This window comes from Sus scrofa, chromosome 14 (genome assembly GCF_000003025.6).
Source record: "Sus scrofa isolate TJ Tabasco breed Duroc chromosome 14, Sscrofa11.1, whole genome shotgun sequence".
NCBI lineage: Eukaryota > Metazoa > Chordata > Mammalia > Artiodactyla > Suidae > Sus > Sus scrofa.
Genome location: NC_010456.5, coordinates 109,199,615 through 109,222,262, shown reverse-complemented (window position 1 = coordinate 109,222,262; position 22,648 = coordinate 109,199,615). Strand labels below are relative to the sequence as shown.

The 22,648-nt window shown below is 48.8% G+C and overlaps 1 protein-coding gene and 1 pseudogene across 7 annotated transcripts in view; one reads left to right on the top strand and one right to left on the bottom strand.

Moving 5' to 3' along the window:
• GOLGA7B (golgin A7 family member B) overlaps positions 1–22,648 on the bottom strand; it is a 100,162-nt gene that overhangs the window by 3,673 nt on the left and 73,841 nt on the right. For 6 of the 7 annotated variants that reach the window (XM_021074427.1, XM_021074429.1, XM_021074428.1 and 3 more), the window contains 3 exons: positions 11,092–11,397; positions 3,077–3,202; positions 70–222 (listed from right to left, as the gene is read on the bottom strand). In XM_021074427.1, the coding sequence (XP_020930086.1) occupies positions 70–222; positions 3,077–3,202; positions 11,092–11,103 (291 nt within the window). In that variant the 5' untranslated portion in view covers positions 11,104–11,397. The remainder of the gene's footprint in view (positions 1–69; positions 223–3,076; positions 3,203–11,091; positions 11,398–22,648) is intronic. The other variant, XM_021074431.1, reaches the window with a different exon arrangement.
• Positions 20,023–20,948, top strand: LOC100625190 (annotated as a pseudogene).

The window sequence follows — 22,648 nt, the reverse complement described above, 5'->3', positions numbered from 1 at the left end:
GAGGAGGAGGGTGAAGATGAAGCCCGGTGCCGCAGGGGAGGGGATGCAGGCTATGGGGGGAGAAGCCACCTTCTCGTAGTGGGTCTCCATGCAGAGGAAGATGAAGTAGGCGGTGGCGCAGGCCAGGCAGCCCTCGAGGTAGGAGCTGCCCCCAATCTTCTCGGCCTCTGCGTAGAAGCTGTTGAGCGTCTTCACAGTCTCTTCAAAGAGCTGCCGCTCGATCTGGAGGGAGAAAGGGACAGGGAGCCAGGCCAAGGTCAGCCTACCTGGAGTGTGCACCGTCACCGGTGGGAGGGAAGGTGGCAGTGGTGGGCTCACACCAGTGGAAGGGTTGTGGAGGGGGGCACACAGGCGAGGCTACAGGTGCCTATGGACAGGACGTCAGGAGGCCTGGAGGTCGAGTCTAGACTTAGCCAGCCACTAACTCGTGGGACCTTGGACTTGTGGGACCTTGGACTCAACTCCTCTAGCCTCAGTTTCCACATCTGTAAAATGGGAGTTCGTGTGATTTGGCCTCCCTTGGAAATGGCAAACTCCCATGAGATCCGAGATGTGAACCTTTCCTGCAGGGAGGCGTTCCAGTGACTCGGGTTCCCCCACTCCCCCCCAACACACACACCATTGCGATGGCTGTGAGAGAGCTCAGGACCCAATTGGTGGGCGCTCTCGGTGTCTAGATGGGCTTCTAACTGCATGAGACTGATTGGGTGAGACCTCAGGAGTGTCTCTCCGGGGCGGGGGCACATCCTCCCAGCTGAAAGGCCACCCAAAACATGACAGCCCCCTGAGTGCGGACAACTGAGAAGCTCTCCTGCCTGCATCCACAACCGTAATAGCTAATATTTATTAAGGACATTCTATGTGCCGGGCACTTTTTATTCTTTCATTTAACCCTGACAACAATCCTATCAGAGAAGTACAGCTCCCACCTCATCTTACAGGTGAGGACCAACTGAAGCTCTGCTCTGTGGTCCAGACCACTGTCATCTCTAGCCTCTTTAACTGGAGTCCCTGCCCCCAGCCCTGCCGAGTGAGCCTGTTAAAGTCAGCTCATGTCATAACTCCAACCAAGAGCTTCCCAAGCCTCCCCATCCCTCTCCAACTAAAATCTTCACAGTCCTTACAATGCCTGCAAGGCCCTCCTGGCCCTGCAACCCCTCTGAGCCCATCTCAGTTCTCCTGGCTCCAGCCACAAGGAATGCCCAATGCCTCCCCAAAACACCACAGGTCCTTCGGGTCTGTGTCTTTGGCTGCAATACTTTGCCCCCAGACACCCCCTGTCCTGGCTCATCCCTTATTTCCCTCGGATCTTGCCTTATCCAACAGCACTCCACCCTCTTCGCTCCGGCTCCTCCTGTGTCCCTGCCCTCCTCCCTTCTATTTCCAGTATTTGTCACCACCTGAGCTACTGTAAATTTTCTGGTTGCTTTTTAAATTTCTTTGTATCCTCTAATAGAAAATAAGCGTCATGAGTTCACCCGGTGCCTAACATACAGTAGGTGCTCAATAAATACTTGCTAAATGCTGCATGAACTTGGCCAAGGTTCACCACACAACCCTGACCCACTTCACCATACAACCCTCTACCTGAAGTGGAAGGTCATGTTTCAAACTCAGCAGGTGGCAGAGGGTCTCTCTGCCCCATATAAATAACCTCAGGATTTTGTTTAAATGCAGATTCTGAGTCGTAGATCCAGGGCGGAGCCTGGGATTCTGTGCTTCCAGAGGACAGTGATACTACCTGTCCACAGACTGTAGTATCACATCCAGGTCTTGCCTTCGAGAGATTCTGATTCAGATGGTCTGGGAAGGGGGAGGGGTGCGTCACAGCAGCAAACACCACCACTGCCCTATTCTACCCAAGGTGACACCCTGCAAGGTTTTTTTTGAAAGCATCCACGTGATTCTAACAGGCAGCCAAGCCTCAGAAGCCCTGTACAAGAAAACTAGAGATTCTCAAAGTGGGATCTATGAATCATGGGATTCCAAATCATCTGGGCAATTCCTCATTAAAAATTAAGATCTTAGGAGTTCCTGCTGTGGCGCAGAGGAATCAAATCCAACTAGGAACCATGAGGTTGTGGGTTCAATCCCTGGCCTCGCTCAGTGGGTTAAGGATCTGGGTTGCTGTGAGATGTGGTGTAGGTTGCAGACACGACTCAGATCTGGTGTTGCTGTGGCTGTGGTTGTAGGCCAGCAGCTGTAGTTCCGATTGGACCCCTATCCTGGGAACTTCCATATGCCACAGGTACAGCCTAAAAAGCAAAAAGCAAAAAAAAAAAAAAAAAGCTCTTAGCTCTAGATGTATTCTGGAACCACCTGGGGAAATTTAAAACAAATGTTGATGCCTGGGGCCCAGATCCAGATGCTCTGATTTCCTTGATTTGGGGTGTGGCCTGAGCATCAGGATTTTTTTTTTTAAGCTCTGCAGGAAATTCTACTGTTGCGCAGCTGAGGTTAAGCGCCTCTAAAAAGAGATCCCTGAACCCAGTCCTACAACTGAATCAGCATCTCTGATGACACCTAATATCATCCAATAAAACTCAGGAATTTGCACTTATTTGACAAGCTCTCTAGGTGAGTCTCTGAAATTTGAAAACCTCTAAACTAGAAAACCTCTGAAGATTTTCAGCTCTTTCTCAGAGGCCACAAAATGACAATGTTAAGACTATCTTTTAGTTCTTCCACATTACTTCTATATTACTTTTATCCTGCAAATATATATATATATATTTTTAATAAGCACCTGAGTTCCATCACAGACTGTGTTCCGAGTTTAGGAAAAGATGTCCTGGAGTTCCCATCGTGGCTCAGTGGTTAACGAATCCGACTAGGAACCATGAGGTTGTGGGTTCGATCCCTGGCCTTGCTCAGTGGGTTAAGGATCCAGCATTGCCATGAGCTGTGGTGTAGGTCGCAGATGCGGCTCGGATCCTGCGTTGCTATGGCTGTGGTGTAGGCCGGTGGCCACAGCTCTGATGAGACCCCTAGCCTGGGAACCTCCATATGCCACAGGAGCGGCCCTAGAAATGGCAAAAAGACCAAAAAAAAAAGGAAAATGTAAAGACATCCTTACCCGGCTGTCCAGCTCTGGGGGGAATTTGGTCTGGAACTGACAGATGGTCCCATCGCTGTAGTCTCTCTGGATAAAGACTTTAGTGGCCAGCGAGGCACTTCGCCGGAGCTCCTGCAGATTGTGGACCTGGGGAGACATGCAGGAGGCTCACACTCAGGAGTTCACACTCAAGAGTGATCATCTTTCCAGGTTTGTCCGAGACTGAGGGGTTTACTGGCATGTGGGCCTTTCATCGCTGAAATCAGAAAAGTTCCCAGCAAACCAGGACAAGTTGGCCACGCCACAAGTGTTTACCCCAGAAGATGCCTCCCGCTACTCCAGAAAAAGCTAGAAAAAGCTTGATGCAAGGCCAAAGCAAAGCCAAAAGGAGAGGTTCTGGAACCACCAACAGAGCCAGGAACAACAACAAAAAGTTTTGCATGCAAAAGCATAACGTCATTCTTTTTTATTATTATTAGAGTTGATTTACAGTGTTGTGTCAATTTCTGCTGCACAGCATAGTGACCCACTATATATATATACATATTCTTTTTCTCATACTATCTTCCATCATGATCAATCCCAAGAGGTTGGATATACTTCCCTGTGCTATACAGCAGGATCTCATCGCTTATCCAGTCTAAACGTAATCATTTGCATCTACTAAGCCCAAACTCCCCATCATCCCACTCCTTTTCCTCAGCCCTTGGCAACCACAAGTCTGTTCTCTATGTCCGTGAGTCTGTTTCTGTGCTGTAAATAGGTTCATTTGTGCCATATTTTAGATTCCACATATAAGTGATATCAGATGGTATTTGTCTTTCTCCTTCTGACTTACTTCACTTACTATGAGAATCTCTAGTTGCATCCAGCCAGGGACAAATTTTAACGAGGGGAAAATACTTCTCAGTGGCTGGGCTAGATCCTCCTTCCTCCTCTCTCTCTCTCCTCTCTCTCTCTCTCTCTCACACACACACACACACACACACACACACACACACTCACACACCCACACGCACATGCAGGAATGCGTGGTGGGGCCTCTCACTCTTTCATTCATTCAACAAGTATCAAGAATTCACAACCTAGGCTTTGGCTTGGGGACCCCAGCTCTGGACAAGAGTGATGCCTAGGACCCCCTCCGAGTGAAGCTGACAACAGGGCTGGGGGAGAGGAGTGTGGGGGGCAGAAGAAGACCTGAGGAGCCCATGAAAACTCAGAGATCAGGGTTCAGGCCAAGTTATGGCCCAGGTCAGAGACACCATGGGTCGTTTCCACATCTAACACGTCTCACCACAGGAAAGAAGGGGCCCACGGACAGCCAAATTCCCCAGGGAAAACTAAATAAAGTAGGCTGAGGCCAGAAACTGAGGAAATCTCCTGCCCTGATAGGAGGAGTGGGGTGATCCTGTTCCTTGTCCACACCTGCCACCTTGACACTGACACAGACTCTAGCATTTGAGGGGAGGGGGCTCAATTCTGCGGGGAAACAGGGCCTCCTGCTTCCACTTCCAGCCTCCGACACCCACACTTGAGACAATGATCCCACTGAGTGAAATATGCCAGACACGGCAACCACGTGGAACCCAAGCCCCAAAGGCAGTGTGAACACAGCCAGTTCATCCTGTGTAATTAAGGTGAATCTGTTCAGTCACTCGGCTTTCATTTATTGAGTCCCTACTATTGCCAGGCTCTGGGGATGCTGAGCAAAAGACAGTCTGTGAGCTCCAGGGAGGAAGGCAAGTAAATATATAATGAATAAGACTGTGACAAATGCTGCAGAGAAGTAACATCTTACCCAGAAACGCTGACTCAGAGAAGGCTTCCTGAGGTCTGTGTGGAGTCATAAAGGAGTTACCAGTGGGGCAGTGGAGGGGTGGAGGAAGGGAAAAAAGGCAACCCAGACAGAGGGTGAAGCTTGCACAAAGTAATGGAGAGAGCAGAAAACAAGGTCTACTCCAGTGACTAGGGGCAGATTGCAGCAAGACGGAAATTGGTGTGCAGATCAGAAGAGCCTCAGGAGTTCCCATCGTGGCGCAGTGGTTAACGAATCTGACTAGGAACCATGAGGTTGCAGGTTCGATCCCTGGCCTTGCTCAGTGGGTTAAGGATCTGGCCTTGCCGTGAGCTGTGGTGTGGGTTGCGGCTCAGATCCTGCATTGCTGTGGCTGTGGTATAGGCCGGCAGCTACAGCTCCAATTAGACCCCTAGCCTGGGAACCTCCATATGCCACAGGAGCGGCTCAAAAAAAATGCAAAAAGAAAAAAAAAGAACTGTAGATGATGAGAGTGTAGAGGAGACAAGGGTTAGAGCACGAAGAGCTTGACAGGCTTCTACCAAAGGGGAGGACTTAAGACGGAAGATACTTAAACTTGCTTAAGAGCTAGGAAGAATACTTAATGAAAGGTTGCCAATAGGGAAGCAGGAGAAAATAAGAGGTAGGTCAAGATCCTGAGATGGGGGAGTTCCCATCGTGGCACAATGGAAACAAATCCGACTAGGAACCATGAGGTTGTAGGTTCGATCCCTGGTCTTGCTCAGTGGGTTAAGGATCTGGTGTTGCCGTGAGCTGTGGTGCAGGTCGAAGACGCAGCTTGAATCTGGCATTGCTGTCTGTGGCGTAGGCCGGCGGCTACAGCTGCGATTAGACCTCTACCCTGGGAACCCCCATATGCCACGGGTGTGGCCCTAAAAGGACAAAAAGACAAAAAAAAAAAAAAAAGACCCTAGGATGGTGCAAATCAGAGATGGCGAACAAGACTTTCCTAAACCCAAGCGAATTTCACTCTGTGTAAAAGTGTGATCCAAAGTATGGTGATTGGATGAAATAATGTGCAACTGCCCCTTTAGTCTTCATAGGCCTTGATGAAGGGAATCAAGGACTTTTAATTGAGGGAGTCCCCTTGACATTTAATGGGATGCTATGAGAATTTTGAAAAACAAAGAATGCTTTGGTAGTATAAATAAGATATTCATCAGTGTGTCTGCTCTGTCTGGTTAAGGTGCCATGTGTTTGTGTTTTGAAAAGAAAAGGAAGGAGAAGTTCTCCTGCGGCTCAGCAGGTTAAGGATCTGGCATTGTCTCTGCAGTGGCTTGGGTCACTGCTATGGTGCAGGTTCAATCCCTGACCCAGGAACTTCCACATGCCTTGGATGCTGAAAAAAAGAAAGAAAGAAAAGGAAGGGGCTCTGACCTTCCTCCACCCTTCTAAACCAACCTGCATGAGCCCATCAGTATTGAGGATGGATTCCCCTAGCCCCAGAAGGGTCATTCTGGCAGCTTTGACTTGTTCATGGGAAGTAGGTATGACTGAGGTAGGGGACCAGGTGGAGGGGTGACTATCTTTTTTTGTGGCTGCACCCACAGTATGTGGAAGTTCCTGGGCCAGCAATCGAACCCATGCCACAACAGTGGCAGTGCCACATCCCTAACCCACTAGGCCACCAGGGAACTCCAGTGAATTATTTTAAATTTATAAGCATTGAGCAGACTAAATAAGACACACACGTGAAACAGATTCAATCCTAGAGCTGCCAGCTTAGGACCTCTGAACAAGGAATCCCAGGGCAGGGGCCGTTGGACCAGGGCTAGAGCCAGAGACCAGGCCACCTGCCAGCTACTTAGCTTTCAGGAAGTTGGAAGGAGTTTTCAGCCAAGATTCATGATGCTCTGAAAACCTCACAAGAGTGTTCCAGAACATTCACACACCTCTCTATGAGGCCATAGCTTCTGTGTCTCCCCTGGATGGCTCCCCCTTGGGCAGCTCCCTTGGACCTTTTTTTTTTTTTTTATCCCTTGCATTTTAGGGCTGCACCTGCAGCATGTGGAAGTTCCCAGGCGAGGGGTCAAATTGGAGCTACAGCTGCCGGCCTACACCACAGGCACAGCAATGCGGGATCTGAGCCAAGCCAGTGGCCTATACCTCAACTCATGGCAACACGCGATCTTTAACCCACTGAGCGAGGCCAGGGATCAAACCAACATCCTCATGGAAACTAGTAGGATTCATTTCCGCTGTGCCACAGTGGGAATCCCCTCGGAGCTTCTTAAATACCCAGACACCTGGACTTCTCATTTACATCTCTCCCCTTCCTCAACCCTCCCCGCATCACCATCCCCCAGATACTGGCAGCTGAGTTAGGATGGGACCCATCAGCATCGCGTGAGGAAGAAAGAAAAAATCAATGGTGAGATGTGCTGGCACCAATTTTCGAACTGCTGCATGGCAGAGAGGGGGAGGCTGCTGGGACGTGGGTACCCCAGGTCTCACATGTAGGGCCTATACACCTGACAATGTCAACCTGGTGGAGGTGGGGGAGCAGGCACTGGAATGCAGGTGAGCACACTCAGGCTCAGTCCGCCCAAGACAAACAGGAGGCCCTGCCTGGCCCATATCACCATCCTCATTAAAAGCCAGCTAATTCCAAGGGACGCTTCTGAGACTCAACTCAAGAAGCAGGAGACTCAGCTGATGAGCCAACACCATGTTCCCTGGCTGGGGTGTGGAGGAGGAGTGAGATCATGAGTCATAGGCAGCCCGAGTCAGGCCTCCGGATGGAAACCCGGGCTCAGGGCTTCCCTGCTTTTCAGACTGCACCAGAGCCCCAGCCCAGCCCATCGTCTGCAGGCTGGTAATTCCTCAGAGATCAAACCTCCAAAGCCCTGCTTGGATAATGCTATTCGGGTGCAATTTTAAATCTCTTTAAAAAAATAAAATAAAAATTAAAAAAAATAAAAAATAAAAAAGGGAGGGAGTGGGAGGGATCCGGAGCTTGGGGTTAACGGATGCAAACTATTGCTCTTGGAATGGATTTACAATGAGATCCTGCTGTGTAGCATTGAGAACTATGTCCAGATACTTACATCGCAACACAACAATGGGAGGAAAAAGTGTGTATACAAGTTATGTGTAACTTGGTCCCCATGCTGTACAGCGGAAATAAATAAATAAATAAATAAATAAAATCTCTTAGGGACCAGGAGTTCCCGTTGTGGCTCAGAGGTAAAGAACCCAACTAGTATCCATGAGGACACAGGTCCGATCTCTGCCCTCGCTCGTGAGTTAGAGATCCGGCGTTGCCATGAGCGGTGGCATAGGTTGCAGACATGGCTCAGATCCCATGTTGCTGTGGCTGTGGCATAGACTGGCAGCTGTAGCTCCGACTCAACCCCTAGCCTGGGAACTCCCCCCCCAAAATCTCTTAGGGGCCAAATTCTACCACCTGGAGAAGTCCCTCCCAGCCAGGCCTTTCCCAGTTGTCCTTGGCCATCTGGACTGGTTTCCAGGGCAGACCCTGCTCCCATGACACACATTCGCAGAGGTCTGTCACATAGGAAATGGGCTCATTACAGTTTTCAAAATGAGGTCAGTGTATATGGCTCAGGAGGCTTCATCCTTCCCCCGAGAGCCTCTCACACACCCCTTCCCTAAGGCCAACTCCGAAACAGGAATTAGGGAGTAGAAAAGATCCAGTTTCCATACCTGCCATCCAGGGATCCGGGGGTAGCCATTCCTTCTCAGTTCTCTCTCCTTCTCGCCTTCCCTCTCTGTCCCTCTCTCCCAGCCCTCTCCTCCCTCCCTTTCTCTCCCCTCTCCTCCTCTCAAGACACCCCCTGCTGGAGCTGAGGACCTCCCGTTCAGGATCCTAAGGAAACGGCGGCCATAGGAGCTTGGCAGGAGATTCTCCTTCTCCCAACAGGTTTCTCCTGGTACTCATAACTCAGCCCTAGCAGTAAAAACAGCCTGGGGAAAATGACTCACCCCACAGCCCAGATAATGTGAACATCCTGTGCCTCCGCAGAGCTAAGACTTCCTCCCTCCCTCAGGGCTCCCCTAGAGTCCACCCAAGACCAAATTGGGAAATGGACAATGTCTGTCTTCAGCCCGCCACCACTCTGGGCATTCCTCCATCCCTCTGCCTTCAAGCTGGATCGGGCTAATCAGGATGCCTGAGCCCCTTCACCCCAGCCCTTCATCAACTCCTTTGCGTCCCACCCCCATTAAAGCCTCAGGTCAAGACCCCTTGTCCCCTACTCTCTATTGGAACAATACAATTGGCTAACTGGATACAAGGGGATGCAGCAGACAAAGCACTGGCCAGGGAGGCCAAAGATTCAAGTTCTAGTTCCGGCCCTGCCACTTTTTAGCCATATTTTCTTAGACAAGTCTCAGCACTCCAGTGGCATCATCTGTAAAATGGGATAATGATGCCTTCCTTGGCTCCTTCACAGGGACCAGGCAAGCCTCGGTTGTCTCATCTGTTAATTGGGGATAATGACACCACACTCGCCCACTTCACAGGGCTGTTCTGAACCTCAAAGGAGATCACACAAGCGATCACGCTTCGTACACAGGAAAATGCGATGTCCACAAAAGCGTTATGAGCAGAGTCTCTCCCCAGGGAGAATCACATATGGCTAACAGCAGCCTCCTGGAAACGCTCGACCTAGAGACGTCAGCCTGCTGGTTGGAATCTGTGAACCATAGCAGACCTGAGAGGGAGATATGCTGGGACAGATGGGCCTCTTGGAATCGGTCAGATCCCATCACAGATGTGGCCACCTTCTCTGCCCACACTGCTGGCCTAACTGTGCCTGTGTGGCTGAAGTCTCCCCTTCCTGCCCGACACCAGCAGCCTCTCTGCTGCAGTCTGGCAGCCCTGTCTGGAAGGTGACCAGCTCCTCGGCCATTTCTCCTTTGTTCTTCCTCCCCTTCTTTGGCACTTTCTGAACCCTCTGCCTTCCTCCACCCTAATAACCAAGCTCCACGGGGCTGCTCAGGGCTTGCCCCCTCACAGGGTTCTGGGGGACAAGCTCTCCTAGCTACTACCCCTCTGCCGTGTCAGAGAGCCGAGCGGGTGCCAAGCAACTGCACCTCGTTCTAGGGAGGCGACGGCAGCAGAATAACAAGAGTTACACTTGGTATTGATGTCACGCTGCTCCCTAGGATGCCCAGAGGCACCGCATAGGATCAATCAAAAGCCTTTGCTGTCCCCCTGGCTTGTGTGCCAGCTGGGTTGGAAACGGGAAAACACCACAAAAGAAGTCAACATCAGAACCGGGGAGACCTGGTGTCCTGGGTTCCACTCCAAAATTCAAAGAAGAAACTTTCAGCTCTGCTGCTGACATGCTGGGTGAGACTCACGTAGGTCCTCCCCTTCATGAGTTAGCTTTACCGCTTATAAAGTGAGAACATAAAGAGCTCCGTTTCCCTTGTGAAATGAGGAGGAAGCGGTGGTGATTCCTGCTCTCTTCAGCATTACACACAGAGCCTGCCCTCAGCCAATAGGTCCTTGTCAGGTTTCAAGTCCCTTGAAGGTGACACACCTATAAGCACACACCGAAGAAGGCAGCTCCTCCCATCAGACACAAGAGCAATGTGGTCTTCTGGTACAGGAAACTCAACGGGGGTGAAAAGGCAAGAAAGGGAAATATGCAAAAGTGGACTGGTGCAGACTACTCATTAACACCAACCAACCCTTTGAGGTCTGGGCCTGAGGATTCTTTGTCCCCTTCTGCCCCGCCACCCCCCACCCCCGCCTTTGCGGGTGGCGGGGGAATGCGGATGTGAAGGTAGGTCTGTCATCTCTTAGTCAGGCTTTTGGGCTCCAAGCTGGATGGCTGCACCGCATAGCAACAGCAGCCAGCCCCTTTCCCTCCCCTAAAACAGGCTGAGCCTCCTCTCCAACCCTCTAGGGAAGTGGTTTCAGGACTTGCAATCCATGGGAAGGGGAAACCCCAGCTGAGGCCCCGGAGCAACCCTGGCACTAGTGCCAACAAGTGGTGCAGACAGACAGATGGGGACGACTGACACGCCAGGGGTGAAATGAGCTCCAATGAGCAGCCCTTCTCTTCCACCTGTCACTCCGCCCCCCACGCCTACCCTCCGGAACCTACCCGGGAAACCACTCCATCCCACCCTAGCCCACATCCCTCACCCCTCCCCTCCCCACTCTCCATCTTCCACTCCCGCCCCTGGCTGGGATCTGTTCCCAGAGCAATCGGGCACTGCCTGCGGGCCAGTGCTCGCCCCCTACCTCGGTGGCCATGTTCCGGGGGCGCTGACCGCTCCGAGCCTGCTGCGGGGCCCGTCGAGGCGGGATGTCCGCGGAACTGACTCGGGGTGCAAGTGGGCTGGCGGCGGCGAGCGGGCGCCCGGGGCGCTGTCCGCGGTGCTGATGCGGACGCCGCGGGCCGGGGCGCCCGTGGACTGGTGGGCGAGAGGGCGCCTAGGTGCCGGCGACCGTCGCTGTGCTGTCCGCGGTGCTGATACCGGCTCCGGGCCGGAGAGGCGAGGCCGCGCCCGAGGCTCTTCAGGGCCCGAACGCTGGTTGCCGCTGCTCCTGCAGGCAACGGCCCGGTTTATCTTTGACAGCAGCGGCGAGCGTGGGGGCGGCGGGGAGAGGGGGAGGAGGGGCCAGGCGCCTCCGCAGCCCGAGAGGGGGAAGCGGAGGCCCCCCGACTCCGGCGCCCGCCCGCCCGCCCGCCCGCCGGAGAGGAGCCCCGCCCGCGGCCAGGGGATCGGCTCCCGCCCGGCCTCGAGGCCCCGCCTCTCCTGCCTGCCCTTCCCCCTCGTACGAGCGCCAGCAGCTCTGCGCTCGCTACCGAGGCCGCCGGGGACCTCCAGACTCCGAGGAAAGAGAGGCAGGACGGTGCTGGGGCAAGACATTGCCGTCCGCGAAGGCTGAAGGTCCCGACTGGTTCGCCGATCCCCAGGTGCGGCCGCTTTACCTTCCCAGCCCCCCACTCCCCAACCCCTCCCCCACGTGGCCCAAGCTGCCGCTTCTCTATTTTTTCTTTTTTTTCTTTTCTCTTCTGTGTCTTCTCTGTGGCCTCCTCCTGAGGCTTGCATGGTCTCCTCTCCCCTCTCACTCTTGTTCACCACCTTGAACCCTATTAGCTAGGGGAGGACGCTGCAGACCACAGAGAATCATTTCCTTTCTTTAAATAGGTGCCCAAGTTTCAGCGCCAGAGATGCCCTGGATGAGGTCCCTTCTTTCAGGGACCCCCAGAATTGAGGCCAGTCTCCCCTGGCTGCTTTTCCCGGCCCTGAACCCAACCCTCACTCTTACCTCTCCTCGCTCAAATCACCACCACCAGCAGCACCACCACCTAAAAACCTCAAGCAGATGGTGTCGAACTGGTATGCCCGCTCTCTAAGGATGGTAGGTGCCTCCCTCATATTTTCAACATTACACCTTCCAAACAGATGACCTATATATTTTCTTAATAAACATAAAGGAAATACCATCTCAAGGGCTCTTTTGCATATCCACATGCCCCTCGGTCTCTGGGGGGAAGCAGGGTGTGATCCTCTGCTGCCTAAGGGTCAACAGCACCAACCCACACGAAAGAGGTGAGGAATAGCCAGGAGTCCTGGGTTCTGGCTCAGGCTCTATGACCTTAGGCAAACACTTCACACCTGAGCGTCTTTCTATAAAATGAGCGTTGGACTTCACTGGGCTATTTCTAGGGTTCTTTCTCTTTTCTCAACCTTTTATTTTGAAATCTTCAAACATGAAATATTGAACGACTAGTACCATAAACTATACTATCCACCTCGCTTTGACAGTTGTTAACATTTTGTCACATTTACTTGATAGATACAGAAACAGAGAGATATATTTGGCTAGATTATTAGAACGTAAGTGACAGACATTGTGAAGGTTTATTCTTAAGTTCTTCACCAAACATCTCCTGAGAATAAGAGCATTCTCCTACCTAATCACAATATTATTGCCATACCTTTATTTTATTTTTAGTCGTACCCCTGCTTTGTGGTAGTTCCCTGGGCCAGTGATCAAACCCATGCCACAGCTGTAACCAGGGCCACAGCAGTGACACCAGATCCTTAACTTGCTGAGCCACAAGTGAACTCCTATCATGCCTCTAAAGACTCCATATCATCTAGTATTCTAGGATAGCTTATTGCTCCTAAAACATATTAATAGCAATAACCCCTCAGAGCTTCCCCCAGCACTTCATTTTGAATAGCTAACATTTATTGAGCCCTTACTATGAGCCAGACCACATACTACATACTCTACATGTATTCTCTTATATAATCCTCCCAATTCCTCTTTGAATAAAATTTTTTTAATGCCTTTTGTCTTTTTAAGGCCGCACCCACAGTATATGGAAGTTCCCAGGCTATGGGTCTAATCAGAGCTGTTGCCGGCCTACGCCAGAGCCACAGTAATGCCAGATCTGAGCCACATCTTCGACCTACACCACAGCCCACGGCAACACCAGATCCTTAACCCACTGGGCAAGGCCAGGGATCCAACCTGCAACCTCATGGTTCCTAGTCGGATTCGTTTCCGCTGCACCCCGACGGGAACTCCGAATTAAATTCTATTATTATCCTTTAATTGTTTCCACTTTACAAATGAGGAAACTGAGTAAGTTACCCAAGGTCATGTGGTTTGGGAGGAATGGAGGCAAGATTCAAACACAGGCAATCCAGCTCCAGGGACTTCGAGGTTGATCCTCCTAACTGCACTGCCTCCCTCCAGCATCTTGTAGACTCTCGACTGACAGAAGAGCAGTAACCACATCTCTAAATGCCTGTTTCACAGAGGAACACACTGAGTCCCAGGAGATAAATAAGCACATGCCAAAGAAGTTAAAGACAGATATGTCATTTCACCTTACAGTCTGACAAATGATCTGGCGTCAAGGAGCAAACTGAAAATATGCATGAGTTCTATGGTGTCTGGGAATAAATAAATGCACATCTGATGATCTTCACGGATGCCTCCCCCAGTTGCTCACACTTTGTTTTGATCAGATTAATTAGACAACCATCTGGAAAGCACTCTCTTCACTTGATGACAAGAGACCTGCATGAGTCCATTCAACTAATCCATTCATTCTATGGATATTTGTTGAACACTTATATCAGGCCCTTTTCCAGGAGCTGGGGTACAGCTATGCAGCTATGACTTCATGCACAAAGTTTTTGTTTGTATGTTTGTTTGTTTTTAGGGCTGCACCCAAGGCATGTGGAGGTTCCCAGGCTAGGGGTCAAATCAGAGCTGTAGCCGCTGGCCTACACCACAGCCACAGCAACACCAGATCAGAGCCACATCTATGACCTACACCACAGCTCATGGCAATGCCAGATCTTTAACCCACTGAGCAAGGCTAGGGATCGAACCTGCATCCTCATGGATAGTAGTCAGATTCGTTCCCGCTGAGCCACGACAGGAACTCCCAAGTCTCTGTTCTTATTGAACTTAACATAAAAATGGAGGTAATAATAACAGGTTAGCAACTAGTACAAAATAAAGTTGTAATCATTGCTAGGAAGAAAACTAAAGCGTGGTAAATAGGGAGAGATGGGGTAAGGGGTTTTTGAGAAAGAATAGTCAGGGAAAATGTTTTTGATAAAGGGAAATTTGGGCAGAGGCCCAAAGGAAGTGAGAGAATTTAACATGCAGATGCCTGAAAGAAGAGTGACAAAGCTTGGAGGCCAGAGTACAAGGGCCTTGAGGCAGGAGTGGGCTTGGCATGTTTAAAGAATAGCCAGGAGACCAGTACAGCTAGACCAGAGTGGACAAAAGAAAGCTGGACCAAAGTGGACAAGAGAGATGGGAGCTGGAATTCCCGTCGTGGCGCATTGGAAACAAATCTGACTAGGAACCATGAGGTTGTGGGTTCGATCCCAGGCCTCGCTCAATGGGTTAAGGATTACCATGAGCTGTGGTGTAAGTTACAGACGCAGCTTGGATCTGGCGTTGCTACGGCTGTGGCGTAGGCTGGTGGCAACAGCTCCAATTAGACCCCTAGCCAGGGAATCTCCATATGCCACAGTGCAGCCCTAAAGAGACAAAAAGACAAAAAAAAAAAAAAAGAGAGAGAGAGAGAGAGATGAGAGCTGAAATCAGAGAAGTAGCAGGAGGCAGGTTTTATATGGCTTGTAGGCCTTCATAAGGCTCTTGGAGTCCATCAGAGAGTGAGAGGGCAAGCCTTAGAAGATTCAGAGTAGAGGTATGATATTATCTAATTGCAGTTTTTAAAAGATTACTCTGGATGCAAGGCTGGCAGGGAGGCTAGGACAGAAGCAGTGAGGCCAATTAGGAGGCTGTTAGAGCAGTCCAGGCAAGATATGGCGGGGGGCTTCGTTTAGGGTAGTAGCAGTGGAAATAGTGAGAAGTGGCCAGACTCTAGATAGGACTTGGAGGTGATGCTGAAAGAACCTGTGGGTGGATTGGGGATATGGTGTGAAAGACAATTAAAGGTGATTCCAAGTTTGAAGTCTCAGCCACGGGAATAAAGGAGGTGCCATTTACTGAGGGAAGGAGACCTGAAGACTGAGTCAGGACAGAGAAGAGAGTTTGGGATGTGTCTAGTTGATTTAGGTTTGAAGTTGGATTTGTGTTGTTATACAGCTAAGTAGAGAAGGCAGGTGGGGCTCAGGGAAGAGGAAGACAGTTGGAAATATAAGTTCAGGAGTCATCAGTATGTAAATGGTATTTAAAACCATGGGACTAGGAATTCCCGTTGCGACTCAGAAGGTTAAGAACCCGACTAGTGGAGTTCCCATCGTGGCTCCATGGAAATGTATCTGACTAGCATCCATGAGGATGCAGGTTCGATTCCTGGCCTCACTCAGTGGGTTAAGGATCCAGCGTTGCTGTGAGCCATGGTGTAGGTCGCAGATGCGGCTCAGATCTGGTGTTGCTGTGGCTATGGTGTAGGTCAGCAGCTGCAGCTCCGATTCGATCCCTAGCCTGGGAACCTCCACATGCCTCTAGTGTGGCCCTAAAAAGATAAAAACAAAAACAAAAACAAACAAAAAAACACAACAACAACTAGTATCCATGGGGATGAGGGTTCAATCCCTGGCCTCACTCGGTGTGTTAAGGATTTGGTATTGCCAGGAGCTGCAGTGTAGGTCTCAGACACAGCTGGGATCTGGCATTGCTGTGGCTGTGGTGTAACTGCGGGCCTAAGCAATAGACACAGCTCCGATTCGACCGCTAGACTGGGAACTTTCATATGCCATGGGTGCAGCCCTAAAAAGATAAATAAATCAATCAATCTATGGGACTAGATGAAGGTATAAAGTAGTGGGTATAGGTAGAAAAATTGTTTAAGAACCATAATAACCAGTCCTGGGCACTTCATTACTTACAGGTTGGGAAGATAAAAGGATTCTCCTGGTAACTGGAGTTCCCTTTGTGGCTCAAAGTAGCTCACTGAGGCTGTGGTGTATGCCAGCAGCTATAGCTGCAATTCGACCCCCTAGCCTGGGAATCTCCGTATGCAGTGGGTGCCGCCCTAAAAAGCAAAAAAAAAAAAAAAAAAAAAAGACAGAGAGAGAGAGAAAGAAACATTGATGGGTGAGAAAAGAGAGGGTTAAGTGCAGAAACAAACCGTTAAGAGATCAGCAAAGGATGGGATCCAGGGCAAATATGGAGAGCACGGTTTTGGAGAGGAGCACAAGTGTCCACCCCAGATACAGTATAAAAGCCACAGATATAAGTAGGTTGGGAGGTTTTGTAGTACAAGCAAAGATCTGAGCTCTTCTCCCTATTCTTCTTCAACTAACCAGAGACTTTCATGCATCATGACCTTTCTCGACAAGTACATGCAACCATTATATATGGAGCATTTGCTATGTGCCAAGCATGGTGCTGGCACTTTCCCGTAGAGCCCAGAGTTCTCATCACCAAAATTACAGGACTAGGACTCCATAGAGAACCTTGACCTCATCCATGCAAGAATGAATGATCCCCTCTAATATCTGGCTCCTCTAGCTGGAAAAAGATATTAACAGCCTCAGTCTTTTAGCACTACATTGCCTCCAGGTTTGTTCTAACAGTCCCAATAGATCCCAAGGTTTGGAGCCATCAAAGCGGAGGCTGTGGAGAGAGATCCACATTCAGAGTGAGGTGAGTTTCATACTGTGCTGACTCAAGGCTGTGATGGGATACTACGGATTGGGCTGTTCCCACACTCCACTCATTTGGACTTTAACTCTGGAAACAGGAGAAGATGTTGAGATTTAATCTGACTGATCATTATTACCCAGCTGCCTTGGGACAAACCAGTCCTATGCAAGAGCCTGGCTCTTTGATGTTTTTATCCTAAATTAATGAGTTTGCCCACAAAATAACATCAAAGGAGATCCACTAACTCATTCAGTGTTATCATCCTCTCATCTGCGACTGCATTGGAAAGTCTCTCCCCAAAAAGGACCACAGCCAGAAAATGAAAGATTTGGAAATCATGGTATCTGGAAAGAGACGAAAGGGAAACCAACTTCTGAAGACTGCAAAGGAGACAGGGAAAGCGCTAGCACATCTCAGGGAAATGAAAGAAAGGGGGGGAGCAGGAGGGGGATGGAGATTCTGAGTGCTTGGGTCTGGAAGGAAAACAACTGTGTGCACACTTGAGGGGGAAATTGTGGTCTGGAAAGTCTTAAATGATGTCATCGCAAAGCACATTGTGGAGATGACGAGGAAGTGTGTGGTAGGAAACCGCGTCCCTGGAGCCCGATGACATGGGTTTCATCCTCTTGCTCTGCTATTCACGTTGTGATCATCAGCAAGTCTCAGTCCCTCTGAGCCTCAGTGCTCTGATCTGTAAACACATGGCAACAATTCTCCCTCCCCAGATAGGATCCCTCCAGGTGCAGGAGGCGCTCTCTAGATGCGGCCGACTCTTCCAAATCTAGTCTTTCAAAAGGAAAACAGGAAAAGAGTAATGGAGATACTTGCTAGAGATCCTCCCCCAGTAACATTTTTTCCAGGCCAAGCAAGTTTTCCTAAAGCGCAGAAAAGAACAGCCAACAGGCTTTATTCAACTCAGTGAATAGATACTGAACACCCACCGCATGCCAGACAGAAAGATGACCATGGGATGTTTTCAACTCCCAAGGACACCAAACCATAATCAAGTGACAGCCAGGCTCTGTGATAAGCGTTCAGGGGGAGACAGTTTCCGCAGAGTTGCGGTCCAGAAAAGGTTTTACAAACTACATGACATTTGAGCTTGGACTTCAAGAATGAGTGTCAGAGCCCCAGACCATGGATGAAGGAGCATGATGTGAAAAAACAAGAAGGCATGAAAGCTTCCTAAAAACCCAGAACCTCTGGAGCTTCAACCGCAGGAAAGCAGCTGCCAGGCAGCAACGGGGATGACTGCAAAGGCCCTAGAAACATGAATGGAAGGGACCTGCCCTATAAATAGTGCCGGTGCAGGCAGACCGTGACACACGTCTGCAGGTGGAGTCACTAGGAGGTGACTAAGCTCATGGGGGGTTGCCTCCCTTTCTTAACTTCATTCATAGTCTCTTTCCATCTCTTTCTCTCTCTCCCTCTCCCTCTCCCTCTCCCTCTCTCATCCTCCCTGCCCTCCCCTTCTTTTTTAGAGAAAGTGGCGTGGGAGTCAAGATTCTATAAGCATTCACAGCTACCCCAGGAGAAACTGCAGCTACTGGGACTATTAGCCAAAGTGCTTCCCTGGCATTACACCAGCCACCGTGCTAGAGGCCCTGCAGAATACCCAAAGACCCCTGTTCTGATGGTGGCCCCAGAGACACTCTGGAGTAGCAATCATTGAATGATTGACAGCAGGGCCTCCCCTCCATACCAAGCAAGCTGGCAACAAACTCACCAATCCCTTCGAACCACCGCTACCTGCAAGGCTTCTGACGAAGCGATAGAAATTCTTTGAGGATGTCAACAGGCATGACCATAAAGGGGAATAGGTGCTTATAAAGCATCATTAATTATGACAGCCAAGGAGTTCCTGTCATGGCGCAGTGGTTAATGTATCCGACTAGGAACCATGAGTTTGCGGGTTCGATCCCTGGCCTCACTCAGTGGGTTAAGGATCCGGCGTTGCCGTGAGCTGTAGAGTAGGTTGCAGACGCGGCTCAGATCCTGCGTTGCTGTGGCTGTGGTGTAGGCTGGCAGCTACAGCTCCAGTCTGACCCCTAGCCTGGGAACTTCCATATGCCGCAGGAGCAAGTCAAGAAAAGGCAAAAAGACAAAAAAAAAAAAAAAAATTATGACAGCCAAAAGGGATCCTGGAGTTCAAACCCATTTCAGCTGCAGAAACCTTTGTTCAAACAAAATCTTGCATGAAAGTCAGATGTATAAAACAAATAAAAAAAAGTGGATTTGCATGCAAGGGAGCAGAACTTACTCTACCACCCCTTCGCCCCCTACAGAAGCCCCCAAGACACCCCCTCTGTGGACCTCCCAGGGCTCAGCAGAATATGTTTTTTTTTTTTTTTAATCAGCAAAGTAACACATGCCTGTGATTTTAAAAATCCAAGCATATGGAAAGGCTTACAATAAAGGCAAGAGTCCCCTGTCTACTCTGTCCTGTGCCTTCCTACCTTCAGTCATTTCTCCCCTGGAAGAAGAAATAACTTTTCACTCTTTCAGCTGTTTCCACTTTAAATTCTGATTTTTTTCAAAATAAAATAAAATAATAAATTAATTTTTCAGAAGTTTTCTTTACATTGGGAGTTCCCGTCGTGGCGCAGTGGTTAATGAATCCGACTAGGAACCATGAGGTTTCGGGTTCGATCCCTGCCCTTGCTCAGTGGGTTAAGGATCCAGCATTACCATGAGCTGTGGTGTAGGTTGCAGACGCAGCTCGGATCCCGAGTTGCTATGGCTGTGGTATAGGCCGGTGGCCACAGCTCCCATTGAACCCCTAGCCTGGGGACCTCCATGTGCCACGGGAGCAGCCCAAGAAATTGCAAAAAGACAAAAAGACAAAAAAAAAAAAAAGTTTTCTTTACATTGCTAAATGATATACCTGTAGTTCTATGTCTTGATTTCTCTTTTTTTTTTTTTTTTTTAAGGGCTGTACCTGTGGCATATGGAGGTTCCCAGGCTAAGAGGCCAATCAGAGCTGTAGCCACCAGCCTACACCACAGCCACAGCAACACAGGATCTGAGCCACACCTGCCACCTACACCACAGCTCACGGCAACCCAGGATACTTAACCCACTGAGCAAGGCCGGGGATTGAACTTTCATCCTCATGGACACTAGTCGGGTTAGTTAACCACTGAGCCACGATGGGAACTCCTTGATTTCTTAACTTTAGAAACCTTGTCCTATTTTCTGCAGTAATAAGAGAACTTAGCTTACCCTGCCACCCTCACATCCCAATATAATTACAGCACTATTTGAACTTTATTTTTATCAAAGAAAGATATGCAATTAATTTAAAATTCCAGGCAGGGTTTGAAACATGGCAGATGACGTGGATCAGCAACAAACTACCAACACCGTACAAGAGCCCCTGGATCGCATCAGGCTCAGCCTGGAGGAGCGAATCGATGCGAAAATGAGAAACGACAGAGAGGCTCAAGGCAGATTACATGCTTATGATCCGCACTTAAATGTGATATTGGGAGATGTGGAAGAAACTGCGGCAACTATAGACACTGAAGGAAAAACCCATGAAGAGATATCTAAATCAACAAAACAGAATATTCCGATGCTCTCTGTCTGGGGAGGTGGTGTTGTGCTGGTTGCCCCCCACTGAGAGTTGGCTGAAACAAAGAATCTATCCTGTGTGGAAAGGGGAGACGTTGTGTGACCGCCTCTTTAAATGTAGACGACACCCAAAAGAGAAACCTGTGTACATTACGATATTAAGAAATAACTAAGAATTCTCCCACCCCTGAAATAAGCTGATTTGCTGATAACTCAGAAATTCTTAAGCCAAATGGCATGTTTATTTTTCTCCAATTCTTCCAATAAATGTGATCACCAAGATGCAGAACTCTTTGTCAGCAGTTGATCTGCTCCATTGTGTTTCAGACAATTTCTGGGGTTTTTTTCTTTCAATTAAATTTGATGTTTCCTTTTTTGATTGAAAAAAAAAAGAAATTCCAACTGGGGGGGCTTCCCTGGTGGTCTAGTGGTTAGGATTTGGTGTTTTCATCACTGCAGCCCGGGGTTCAATCCCTGGTCTGGGAACTGAGATCCCACATCAAGCTATTGCATACCATGGTCAAAAACTAAAATAAAATAATTTTTAAATTAAAAAAATAAAAGGTCCTTCGTGACCCAGCAGTTAAATGATCTCGCGTTGTTATTGCCGTGGCTTGGGTCACTGCTGTAGTGTGGATTCAATCCATGGCTTGGGAGTCTCTGAATGCTGTGTGAGTGTGGCCAGAAAAAAAAATTTTTTTAATAAAATATTCCAACCAGGGGCCAGGACTTATAGCAAAAAACAGAAGACCTGTCCTACAGCCACTATGGAAAGCAATACAGAGCTTCCACAAAAAAAATGGAAAAATAGAACTACCACGTAGTCCAGCAATTCCACTTCTGTGTATATATCCAAAGAAAACAAAAATGCTATTTTAAAAAGATACATGCACCCCAGTATTCATAGCAGAATTATTTATAGCAGCTAAGATATGGAAGCAACCTAACTGTCCATCCATCGATGAATGGATAAAGAAGATGTGATATATATATATAGTGGAATAGTAGTTGCCCATTAAAAAGAATGAAATTTTGCCTTGGATACACCCAGAGGGACTTATCCTTAGTGAAATAAGTCAGACAAAGAAAGGCAAATACTATATGTTATGACATATGTAGAACCTAAACACTAAAATGAATGAATATGACAAAACAGAAAAAACTCACAGACATAAAGAACAAACCAGGGAGTTCCCGTCGTGGCTCAGATTCATGGTTAGTGAATCTGACTAGGAACCACTGAGGTTGCAGGTTCGGTCCCTGGCCTCGCTCAGTGGGTTAAGGATCTGGCATTGCCGTGAGCTGTGGGGTAGGTCATGGACACGGCTCAGATCCCGGGTTGCTGTGGCTCTGGTGTAGGCTGGTGGCTACAGCTCTGATTAGACCCCTAGACTGGGAAGGGCTGCCAAGGGAGCGGCCCTAGAAAAGACAAAAGAAAAAAAAAGAACAAACCAATAGTTACCAATGGGACAAGGAAAGGGCCAAGGGGCATGATAGGCATAGGGGATTAAAAGTTTTTTATACAACTACCAACTACCACGCATAAAATAAGCTACAAGGATATTGTACAGTACAGGGGATATAGCCAATACTTTATAATGACTATAAATATACTATATAAAAAATTCAAATCACTGTTGTTCACCTGAAACTAACATAATATTACAAATCAACTATATTGCAATAGGGACAAAGCATACCTACCAAAAAAAATCAAAGAAAAGAGATCCACATTTTAAAAGCAAAAATATATACAGGAATGTGTGACTGGGTCACCTTGCTGTACAGTAGAAAACTGACAGAACACTGTAAACCAGCTATAATGGAAAAAATAAAAATCATTATTTTTAAAAAAATTAAAAGCAAAAATAGAAACCCTGTCCTATCTCTTCCTTCCGTTTCATTCTCCCTAGCCTCCTGCCCACCAAGACAAGTGGGCTCATGGGAATAGAAAACTTCTCTGTTTGGTTCCCCTTCTTGCTCTTTTTCTACAGCACTCAGCACCTTTGCTAGCAAACACTGTAACTTACTGATTACGTCTTCCGTTTGTCTCGCCTGCTAAATTGTAAGCTTGGGCAGGGATCTTTGTTATGTTCACTGATGCGTCCCAAATGCCCAGGAT